The sequence below is a fragment of the Syzygium oleosum genome, unplaced genomic scaffold (genome assembly GCF_021117445.2).
Source record: "Syzygium oleosum isolate NSW1041296 unplaced genomic scaffold, Sole_v2.1 Sole_v2.02, whole genome shotgun sequence".
Taxonomy (NCBI): Eukaryota; Viridiplantae; Streptophyta; class Magnoliopsida; order Myrtales; family Myrtaceae; genus Syzygium; species Syzygium oleosum.
Genome location: NW_026607486.1, coordinates 11248475 through 11260992, shown reverse-complemented (window position 1 = coordinate 11260992; position 12518 = coordinate 11248475). Strand labels below are relative to the sequence as shown.

General features: G+C 40.4%; 1 protein-coding gene across 1 annotated transcript; it reads left to right on the top strand.

The window, feature by feature from the left end:
• Positions 1–6298: 6298 nt before the first annotated feature.
• LOC115681534 (acetylserotonin O-methyltransferase-like) lies at positions 6299–11427 on the top strand. The gene is made up of 2 exons (XM_030605496.2): positions 6299–7152; positions 11007–11427. Exons 1-2 carry the CDS (start codon positions 6355–6357, stop codon positions 11304–11306), a joined length of 1098 nt encoding a protein of 365 aa, XP_030461356.1. The 5' UTR covers positions 6299–6354; the 3' UTR covers positions 11307–11427.
• The last annotated feature ends 1091 nt before the right edge of the window (positions 11428–12518 follow it).

The window sequence follows — 12518 nt, the reverse complement described above, 5'->3', positions numbered from 1 at the left end:
TAAATCTTTTTTTATTGGTTAATTCAGTCATAAACTTTTTGCAATTGTGCCGTTTCAATCCATTCGGCTAATTTTGGCCGGTCGGCGTTGACGTAGATGTCTGCCAACGCTGACGTGGCAATTTTTTAAATATTTTTTTCCTTACTCTTTCCTTTTCTTTTTTCTTTCCTTCTTCCCCTAGATGGTCGCCCAACCGACCAAAGGCCAAGGCCAGCGAGGCTTGCCCTCGCTGTAAGCCTCGCCGGCAACGGCAAGGTCGACATCGCCAGCACTAGCCCCTGGCCAAGGAAAAAAGGAAAGAAAAAAAAACGAAAGAGATGGGGTATAAAAAGGAAGAAAAAAAAATATTTAAAATTTACCACGTTAGCGTCGGCCAGCGTCCACGTCAGTGTCGGCAGGCCAAAATTAGCCGGATGGTCTGAAATGACACAATTACAAAAAGGTTTAGGACTGAATTGGACAAAAAAAAAGGTTTAGGACTGAATTGGTACAACTACAATAGGTTTATGACTGTTTTGGTAATTTTCTTGATGATTCGAGGTATTTACTTATCAAGAAAAATTAGAAAAATGGAATTCACAAAAATTCCCAGACTTTTAGAGCATGTTGAAGTGCACAATCATTCTTGGAACATTGCCATTAGGTTGGACATTGTGTGATTTGATTCGAAAAACTGTAAGTGTTTTGGAGAATGATTACACCATATTTCACCGGGAATGGCTCCACGCGACGAAATAGCTTTCCCTGAAGGTTGATCTTTGATTTTTATTGAATCAGGTTTGGTGGTAATTCAGACAAAAAACAGAATGCATAAAGAAGATTTAGAACTAATTACTTTAATGGAAAGTAAATGCAGGAACTCGAAAGATAAATTTGATAGACCGAAAGATACATAATTTGTGTTGATAATTGTAAATCCTTTTCTACAAGGATTCAACATGGTTTATAGAGCCTATTACAAAATTTAACCGCTCCTAAGCAATTAATATTCGAATTAGAAATTACAACTGCATCTCCACGATTTAAGACTCCAAGATCATGTTCCATGACATCGTATCATTATATTTTCTTGATGCAGTAACTTTAAGCAATCTGAAGTGGTACCAATTGGACGATTTCCCCTCAAACTACTTTTCGACCGTACAAAACCTCCAAAGTGGTGGCGCTATCCTGAAGCTTATCTCTCCATTAGCATTATGTTCAAATTGGCTGTCAATTATCCTGCATAGGATGCAACGCTTGGCTAGCAGATGTACTTCGATTCTAATCGAAACCTTTGATTTTGCCTCAATTTGAGCCAATGCGATGACATTTTAGTTTTTGACTGAGTGAGCAAAAAGCGGTGTCATTTAGGACAATATTGAATATTTTCATATAGTCTGGATACTAAATTGAATATGTTTCAAAAGTGCAAGAATTATATTAGATAAATTAAAAGTTCAAGGATCATATTGCGCATTAAGCTAAAATTCATGGACCATATTGAACAAATTCAAAGTTCATGGACCACATTACACATTGGGTCAAAATTCATGAACTATTTATATCATTTTCCCTTACAAAAGTTAACAAATACTCTTCAGGTGAGTCCTCAATTTGCACTGGTCCAACATCACCACAGCGTTAACCTTATCCGAGATCATCTTTTTGCCGATGCATGCCTGACATTATATCAATGCATTATCCTTGACGTGGTATCTTAAAACTTTCTTTGATATTAACCCCGGGACGATAAGCAAAAGCAGTACGTCCCAAACTTGCGATCATTCGATTTCGATGTTCCCCCACCTGGCGACCTGATCTTCTCAGCTCGTTTGAGCGGTTGGCTCCAATTTGCTTCACTCCAAGTTGCAGAATCCGTGACATTGTTGAGTGGATCATCAAGAAGAAAGATACCAGCTCACTCGAACGTGCAAAAACCGAGGTCGGTATTAGCTGACCGATCTTGACCGGGAAATATCGTCGTGGAACATGCCGAATCTGATGTCTCTCAATGCAACGCAAGCTCGTCCGTATCTCTATCACCAGAATCTTGTCCAACCAAGTGCGCTAAAAAATGGTAAGTTTGGTACGAAAAATTGTTTCTTTTTTTGTCAAATTGCTATGGCATGAAGATGGAGAGAGAGAGAGAGAGAGAGAGAGAGAGAGCCAGTGAAAGCCTTAATACAACTGTTGTTTTCTTGTGGAGTGTGTCCCAAAAGTTAAACCCAAGGGGGATAGGAAGAAGTCAAAATGATTGAAAGACGACAGCTCTTGATATTGCAGACACTGCAGTGTGCAATCAACTCTTCATGATTGTCCATCTAATCTATCCAACCATGCGCAGTTGTACTTGTCCGACAAAAATTTGTGGTAGGGTGTAAATGAAAATCTCCTTGATATATCATGAAATTTACCTGCAAAAGAACCATTTTCATGCTCGTGTTTGGAGATATGGATATAGTAAATACAGTCTCTCTAACATCAGAAACTTTTAAGAGTGTTAAATAATAGGTAAACCGTATCAAATATTGAACCGGATATTTTAATATTACGCGGTTGAACCAGGGAAAATAAGCTAAAAGTACCGAACTGGGTACCCAATCGAGTCGATTAGTTTGCTCTAGGATTTCAGATTCGTGCCATCGTAAGCACTATTACAAACGAATTTGTCAATGAAAAAACACGAAAAAAAAAAATAATTTTTAGGCTGGACAACGCGGTTGCATCAATCGGCTTTTTCATAGGGCAGTTGATATTCTACTTCGGACAGATCTAAAATTTATCAGAAACAATGCTAGCAAGGATAAGTAGAAGAAATTTGCAGGGCCCCTATTATAGTATATGTATGACCTGTGAGGCTCCATGCACCTTCGACTACATTATGATGAGCTTGTGGGCTCTGCGGACAAGATTATTACGTGAACTTGGTACAAAAATTTGCATGTCGTGTGCATCGTTGCGAAATAGAACTCAAGATTTAGGTGTAAATGATTTGCCTTTGATTGGACCGACTGAGCTTGACTTGACCGATGTCAAAGTTATTATTCCACAGTCCAAATTTTAAAACCACTGGTGCCGTTGCCACCATTTCAAGTGCTGTCGCTGCCCCAATCGAAATCAATTTAGAACATACCTCAATATTTGTTTGTTGGTATAGATTTCTATTCTAGTAGAATTATAGATTTCTATTCTAGTAGAATAAAATCTAGTCTTTGATCAATTACATATTAATCAATGTTCGATTGATTACCTCTGTCTTGCTATCCTCACATACACACACTTTTGAGATCGATGGAGTCTCTTGTCGATAACCATCGCTGGCCTCGTTGAGGTCTCTGATGGAGGTCCTCGAGGATCTCGCATTGGGCAACAATGGCGGGGTCGTGAGCGAGGATGACAATGGAGAGCAACCATAGTCGAGTGGTATGGCAGGGCTGCAAAGCAACGTGCAATGGAAGCCAAGGCAAAATGAGAGAGAGAGAGAGAGAGAGAGAGAGAGAGAGAGAGAGAGAGAGAGAGAGAGAGAGAGAGAGAGAGAGAGTCGCGATCTTCACCGGTGAGCTCATGACGGGCAGCGACAGCGGGGTGCAAGTGAAGATGACAATGGAGGGCAACCAATGATGAGCGGCATCGAGCGCGAGCGGCGGTGAAGCGACAGGCGGCGAAGGCGAAGGCAGTATATGAGAAAGAGAGAGAGAGAGAGAGAGAGAGAGAGAGAGAGAGAGAGAGAGAGAGAGAGAGAGAGAGAGAGTTTAGGATTTTTGTGAATTTTCATATGGGAGCTTTTTCATCAATTCATCTGTAGTTACCCCCTAACTGTGAACGAATCGCAAAATCACTATGCAAAAACTCAATACATGTAGCATTACTGAGCCATTATCATAGACACCTACTACCCAATCAAATCAATCATATTCACACAAAAAAAAAAAATTGGGCAACACCCGGTCATATGGCAAAAAAAAACCATTCTGAAAAATTCTCTATGTTGACATTGATTCCGTCTGATCGTACCATGTATACAGAAATCACACAATATTTCTCGGTTTTGCCGGGGAAGAGTGACGACCTCAAGCCGAGGCTGTCGACGGCCGCGGCCTCCATCCTCTCGATGAAGGATGATGGAGGCCAATGACCTCTAATCATGGACCTTCATCTCCGTCGACTTGAAGGTCCGCCGCCTTAAATCAGAGGTCGTGGAACTCTACCCGCATAAAATTTGTGAGGGTTTTCTAGCTAAATCTCTCTCCCAGAAACACTTGCACATGCGCACGCCCATACACAACAAATAAAGAGATAGAGAGAGAGGAATTTTAGTATTTTATGTGGATTTTTTAAGCATGATTAATTCGATCATAGTTATCTTATAACTATAGAGCATCTCAATCTACATAATTACTTCGTGTAATATTATATAGTCATCTTTACAAACATGTTGGATCGAGTCAAATTAATGATATAAAATTAATTTTTTTGAGAAATAATGAGACTCTCACTGAATTGCCAAAACCATAACTATAATGGATAATAATCACTGCACAAGCATCAAACATGGATTTTTATAATTCGTGCACACATATTGTAATATTTGTGTTTCAAGGTCAAAAGGTCAAAGGTGGAAAAAAAAAAGAAAAAAAAGGAGGAGTTGAAAAGTTAAAAAGCAGAACAGTTGAAGCTTTAGCTGATTTAAGCCGAGAGTGTGCACGGCCGACGAGGAGAAAAGGAAAAGAAAGAAAGAGAGGAAAAGAGAAGGAAGAAGAGGCAGGGTTTTGCACGTTCTCGTCACGACTCGTCACGGGAGCCTCAGTTACTTCTTCTCGCAACGCCCGATAAGTACTTGCATTCCTCGTTCATCCAATCAAAGAAGTTTTCCTGTTTAGGGCTCAAATTTCGGAGTTACGTGAGATTCGAGCCGTGAAGTCCGATTTTTGAGTTGTCGAGCTGCGTATATATATATATATATATATATAAATGCTAGTTTGGGGTGTTGTAGGGCCATAGGATTTTACGGATCTCAATTTGGACATACGGTTCACCCAAAACAAAATTTTGAAGTTGAGCGTGCATGGTGAGCAGTGCGCGACCAGAGGCTTTTAGGCCAATTTTCGTCGGTTTTCGGCTCGATTTTGGGTCGGCCAAGTTGTTGGTCTTCTAGTGCTTCGGAAGATCTTCATTTTGACCGCAAGATCGCTTAGAACGGGGTTCGAGTGAGAGATTTATGAGTCTTGCGTTCAAGTTTCGTGTTGTGAACGGCTTTGAATATTGCTTTAGACAAGCGATTTGTGAGTGTTTAAGCTTGGATTAGTCAAGTCGTTAGTTAAAATAGTATTTTACTTGGTTTTGATGTCGATTATCATTTAATTGAAAAGATTACGATACTGTCGACAAGGTTAGCCACGTTGTATAGTTTTGGGGCATTCCCAGGTAAGTGGTGCTGATATCTTCTTTGGTTTTGTCAGACCATGTACTAAGGTACGTATATATATATAGAAGTAAGAAGAACATATTTGCTTCATAAAGCTGGATCGAATGTTTACTAATTTTGGATTATGGTGGGATGGTTCGATAAACCTTTCCTGAAAGGTTATGCTTACTATTTTGTGCATTAGATTTATGAGATAACTCTTAAAGAGTTACATATTTTGGTTTGTGAAACCATTTGTAATATGGATTGGTAAAAAGGGCTAAGTGCTACACGATAACGTAATTTCGTGGGAGCTACCTCTAGGACCTTGCATTATTGATATGCACAGTAAAGGACTAAGTGCTACACGATAACGTAAATTCTTGAGAGCCACCTCTAGGGCCTTGTACTGTTAATATACGTTGATCAAGAACTACGTGCTACACGATAACGTAAATTTGTGAGAGCCATCTCTAGAGCCTTGAGTTGAATATTGAGCCTGGAATGGACCATTGACATATATTTGATGAATTTGTATTGAATTGGACCAATAATACTGGTTTTGATATTATGGCTGAATAGGTATTTATGCTATGAATATATTTATGTGGAAGTGCTATATAACTCATTTTATTCTTGTAAGTTTGTTATATTTTGAATTGATATAAGTGGGTTATGTCCTTGAGTTTTAAACGTGTATTGTGGAGGTTCGATATTCTTTGAAGGGATGTATTATTCACTGAGCTGTGGTTGTTCACTCCTCTCTTTCCCCAACCTTTTCAGGTTTCTCGGTTAGTGACTATAGAGCGAGAGCACCATCGACGAGGACTTTTGGAAATTGGCTCTTGACTTTTAGTTTGAGGTTGCGTCCTTCGGCCATATTATCCCCATCTCGGTAGGTTTCGGGATGTGACACACATGCTTCCATCTGCAAGCTTCGTTTATCAAAACTGAGAGAGAGAGAGAGAATGGCGCTCGAAAAACCAGCAGCAGAACCAAAGCCAACGGCGCAAGTCGTTAGCTACGAGGACGATGAAGAAGCAAAAGCCGGGGTGGACATATGGAAGTACGTCTTCGGCTTCACTGAGATGGCGGTGGTGAAGTGTGCCATCGATCTCGGCATTGCCGATGCCATGGCGAGCCACCCGGAGCCCTCCATCTCTCTCTCCCAGCTCTCCTCCGAGCTCGGCTGCTGCCCCTCCTCCCTCCGTCGCATCCTCCGCTTCCTCGTCCACCGCAAGATCTTCAGGCACCACGCCGACGCTGACGCCTACTCACAGACCCCGCTCTCTCGCCGTCTCCTGACCAGAGGAGAGAACTCGATGGCCGCTTTCATTCTGCTCGAGAGCACTCCCGTGATGCTCGCCCCGTGGCTCAACCTGAGCTCTCACGTGGCTGGGGCATCCGCCGGAGCTCCTCCGCCCTTCGTGACGGCGCACGGCGACGACGTCTGGGCATACTCGGTGGCAAATCCCGGGCACAGCAGGCTCATCGACGATGCCATGGCGTGCCACGCGAGAGCGGCGGTGCCAGCGCTCGCCGAGGATTGCCCGGAGGTGTTCGAGGGGGTCCTAACCGTGGTGGACGTCGGAGGAGGGAACGGGACTGCCCTGAGGTTGCTGAGGAAGGCATTTCCGTGGATCAGAGGGATTAATTTCGACCTGCCGCACGTCGTCGCCGGGGCGCTGCCGCCGTGCGAGGGGGTGGTGGACGTCGGAGGAGATATGTTCCAGGGCGTTCCAAAGGCTGATGCTGCTTTCCTCATGGTACGTACGTCCAAAATTCATCCACAAACTAACTGGGCTAAGTACAGTTTTAGCATCTTTGACCAAAAAAAAGTACAGTTTCAGCATCTTTGACCAAAAAAAAACAAGAGTACAATTTTAGCTATCTATGTTTTATTATTTGTGCGATTTGCTCGTGTAGTCTAACTTCTATTTTATTCGATTAAGTACTGAAACTTTTTGAATTTATGCAGTATGGTCCTCCTAAATTATATTTTGCGCGATTAAGCCCTCTAACATTCTCGATAAGTGCGTTTGACATCCTTCGGTCGACCACTAACCGTCCAAATAATTAATTACATAGCAACCTGATGTGGTAGAAAAAAAGAAGAAGAAAGATATGCTAATGTGGCGCCAAATTAGAAGAAAACAAGGGGGGAAACGAGAAGAAAAAAGAAATCCTAACTTGACTGTGCAAGTTACATGGGCTAAAAGTAACACTAACTGCACAACAAAAAGGTTAGAGAATTTGATTATACAAAATAAAACTTAAGAGGATCAAATTGTGCAAATCGTAAAAGAAAGAGGACTTAATTGCACAAAATAAAAGTCAGGGGATCAATTCCAAAAATCCCGAAACATTATAGGATTAAATCTGCACTTGACCCTATTAAGTAATATAATGACAATAAGTGTATATTTAACCAAAGCTGATCATGCTTAACACCCATTTATAATCCATCTCATCAATTCGTACACCCAATGTGTAAATCGCTCATTAATATTGTTTTCATACTCTGCTAATCACGTTTTGGCACGCTTTCATACTTCAAGATAGAATTAGACATACTTAGAATAGTCCATAAGATTGATTTATAAAGCAACATGGAAGATTGAAATTGAGTATTTGAATTTAACTCACTCGAGTATATACCAAGTGGGAATTTGTCTTATCATGGTAAAACCAAGTAGCATCGATTTTTTCCTTGTTAGGAAATTTCTATAAGACTTTTTTCATTAAGTAGTGTTTTTAGGAGGACCCAGATTTGTCTAATTTTTTCAAAACTAAAATTAATATGTTAGACTTAATATCTAGATAAATTCTGCTGTGGTCATGCTTAAGTTAGTGTTAATTGCTCGGTGGGAAATTGCGGGTCATGAAGTACACACCAAACATGCCAAAAGGCCACTTCATTCAAGGATTTATAGCATGATATTATACATTTGAATGTGGGTAATAGAACAAGTAGGCTGTAAAAATTCCACATTTTCTTTAGTTAAGGCTCACAAAATTACTCTTTGTATATCTGATTACCGATGATGGGCCGGGCTTTCACGGCAAACTTAGCCCTCCTAAAAAAATTTCAGGCCCAAATATTTTGGGCTTGTTCGATTTGGGCCAGGCTAGGCCTGAATTTATATATCAATTTGTCAATATTAAATAAAATAATTTGTTCCCTCGTAAATTTCATTATTTCAATAGAATAAGAAAATAATTGGTTCACTTGTAGTATTTCATTTTTCTCATCCAAGATAGAAAACTTCATCTATATATAGCAAGAATTATAAAAATACTATATTATAAATATAATTTCACATCTGGCTAGGCCATTTCGAGCTTCACAAAATGAAAACCGAAAACTCATACCAGCCTAAAATATATAATAGAGTGAGCTCGATATCCGACTCAAACTACTCGAGCTAAGGAATTTCAGGCTGGTCTGAATTCTCCCATCTTCATTTTCACTCATAGCAACAGCTCCAATTAGGGGTGTGCAAAAGAACCGGGACCCGCCCGGACCGCCCGGAACCGGACTGGAACCGGTGGTTCCCAAGGGAACCGGTCCGGTTCCCAGTTCCAATTTTTTGGAACTGGTACTGTTTGGGCCAGTTCCCGGTTTCTGGTGTGGAACCGCCCACCCGCCCACCCGGACCGGACCGGTAATATAATAATAATATATTTTATTTTTTTAATTTTTAATTAAAAAAATCTGACCAAAAAAAATTAAAAAAAAGAAGAAAATTTATTATCATGTCTTAAGCTCTTGTGTAGTTGGGATACCTTGGTCATTTTTTCCAATAATTAATGGGTACCCACTTGATTTATGGATGATGTGGTTAATATAATCGATTATAGTGTAGGAATTGTATGAAAAATTATGTTCTTTTCCTTTTGTTCTGTTGATCCGATGTTGGTCCATAGATTTTTTTTTATTTGTCTAGGAAAACTTGTTGAGACCGGTTCCATGGACCCGCCCAAGAACCGGACCGGACCGGCGGTCCGGTTCTCGGGCGGGTCCATGGAACCGACGGGCGGTTCTCGATTCCAATTTTTGGAACCGGTCCTGTAGCGGGCAGTCCACGGTTCCGGGGTGGGAACCGCCCACCCGGACCATGCACACCCCTAGCTCCAATCTATCAAACACAATGGTTAATACCATGAAAACCCCATACTGGTATACCCGTGACAAATATATCCCAAACTAATTTTTGGGTCACAAAAACCCAAAACTAGTACATTAGTGGCATATTTACCCTCCGTTAGCTTCTATCACATTTCACCATCAAATTATTGATATGGATGACACCTGACAATAACTCAATTGACATGGCAAGTTCACGTGAAAATTCATATTAGTTTGGGGTAAATTTGTTGTAAGCATACTAATGTGAGATTTTTGGTGACCAAAAATTAGTTTGAAGTAAATTTGTCATAGCTCAGTTTGGGGTTCTTCGTAGTATTAACCATATACATAATACATACTTTTAAAGGTGTCTTTTATTATGTTAGTGATGATTGGTTGGCTTTTTAAACATGAAATATATTTTCATCAACAATTATATCGCCCAATTCAACCGCTGATCATATCATCAAACAAAAATCGTGCATTGACAACGTGTAATCTTCTATTGTGAGAAATAGTTGTGTGATTGATTTACAGAATTAAATTTATATGAAATCGCCGCTATTAATCGAGGTTTGTACAAATGGATCATCTTTAAATACATAACAATCTGTCTGGGCACTCTTTTATATGCATGCCTTTATATCTCTACCTTTCGTGCGAACTATATTTTTCTTCGTCGCTAAATGGAAAAAATTTCTTCCAACCCTGCCTCTGATTGATGAGTTATGAATTGTGAATATCATCCACATGTAAAGTTAATTTAATATAAAAGTGGGTAACATATGTATTTATAATCTACCAGGTATGTTAGGGGAAATGGAAAATTATACAAATGGTCCCTCAACTTTGACCCAATATATAATGTCGTCCTTGTTTTTTTAATTTGTTCAATGTGGTCCTTAAACTTTAATTCAATGTGCAATGTCGTCCATGAACTTTTAATTTATTCAATGTAGTCCCTTAACTTTGGTACAGGCTCAATTTAGTCCCTAAACTATATGAAAATGTTCGACATTATCGTTGAACTTGAATTACGAAATGATAACATTGGACATTTTCATCTAGTTTAGGGACTAGATTGGACATTTACCAAAAGTTCAGGGACCATATTAAACACATTAAAAGTTTAGAGATAATATTGCACATTGGATAAAAGTTGATGGACCACATTGAACAAATCAAAAGTTCAGGGACGACATTACACATTGGGTTAAAGTTCAAGGACCACATTAAACAAATTAAAAGTTTATGGACGATATTGCATATTGGACTAAAATTCAAGGACCATTTGTGTCATTACCTCGGGAAAATTTCCTTTCACTTTGGAGGAAAATGTGACCCCTTTTTTTTTTTTCTTTTATCCCTCCGTGATTCTAGTCCTCTTAATTCCAAGATAATCCCCGAACACACATGCATGTCGTCGGCTTCTGTGGTCTGCTGCTTTCTAAGTGTTATTGACAGAGGCCAGAATGTTCTGAACATGTATAGTGGGTTCTCCACGACTGGTCGGACAGCGAGTGCGTTCAAATCCTGAAGAACTGCAGAGAAGCCATCTCGGAGAGCAAATCGGGGAAGGTGATAATCGCCGAAGCCGTGATCGGCGAAGAGGAAGACGGCAAGTTGACCGGTGCGAGGCTGGCCCTCGACATGGTGATGATGGCTCACACTAGCGGGGGCAAAGAGAGGACCGAGAAGGACTGGGCTCACGTGCTTCGCGATGCCGGGTTCGCTAAGTACACTATCAAGCCCGTCCGCGCCATTCAATCCATTATCGAGGCGTTTCCTTGAAAATATAATCTGCAGAAATAAATCGGTTGTGTTATTGTTTATCGTACTTGGGTGTTATTTGTATCCTTAATAAGCCTGTTAACTTTGGATTCTCCAAATGATCTTCGTAGTTATCCTTTTTTGGGATATGTGCACTAAAAGTCTTAAAACTTATCATGAAAATACAATTGATTCATAAAACTTATATTAAGTCTTAAAACTTGTCAAATTGGTTCAATCAAATCATTCTATCAACTCCGTCCAATTTGACTAACGAAAAATGCAAACGTAATTTTTATTAATTTTTTTTATCATGCGTGGCGATGACGTGACTAAAACAACATCGTTTTGGCCAAACTTGATTTTTAATTCAAATTTTATTTAAATAAAATTTTAAAAATAAAAACAAAAAGGGGACTAACCAAGCGGGCGAGGGTCACCGGGCCTCGGGTAGGAGCCGGTGACCCTCACCGACCTCACGCAAGGGCCTGTAGGCCCTTGTCTAGACATGGCTAGGGTCGGGCGAGCTCGCCAGCCATCCCCCACCCTTCCCGGCAAGGGAGGGGCGGGGCAAGGAGGGCTGCACCCCCCACTAGTTTCTCCCTCCTTTTTTTTAAAATTGAATTTAAATAAAATTTATATTAAAAATTAGATTTGAATTAAAATGACATCGTTTTAGTCACGTCATCGCTAGGGATGTGCAAAACGGACCGCCTACACTGGAAATTGCTCGGACCGAACCGGACCGGCCGGTTAGTTCCGGTTCCCGGGAGTGTCGGTCCAATTCCTAAAAGTAGAATCGGTGTCCTGGCGATCCGGTTCTCAGTTCTCGATTCCAAGAGGAACCGGACCGACAGGACCAGACTGACAACATATACTTTTTTTGTGATTGTATGTAGTCGGCATGGGGAGTGCAATTCCAAATTTAGAGCATGTGTAGTCGGCATAGAGAACACAATTTGTCATCGCATTAGCTCGAATTGCATGTTTGATTTTGTCATTATTTGTAGTTGGCGTAGGTAACACAATTCTAGTTTCAAAATGTGACTGGTTCTCGATCCTAAGACCAATCAGTCCGGTCCCTGGTTTCCAAAATTAGGAACCGATTCTCTCAGTCCGAGAACCGATCGCCCCTAGTTATTGCCATGTAGGATAGAGAAACTTAAAAAGAAGAAGAAGAAGCTATATTAGCATTTTTCGTTAGCCAAATTGGACGAAATTAACCGAACGAGT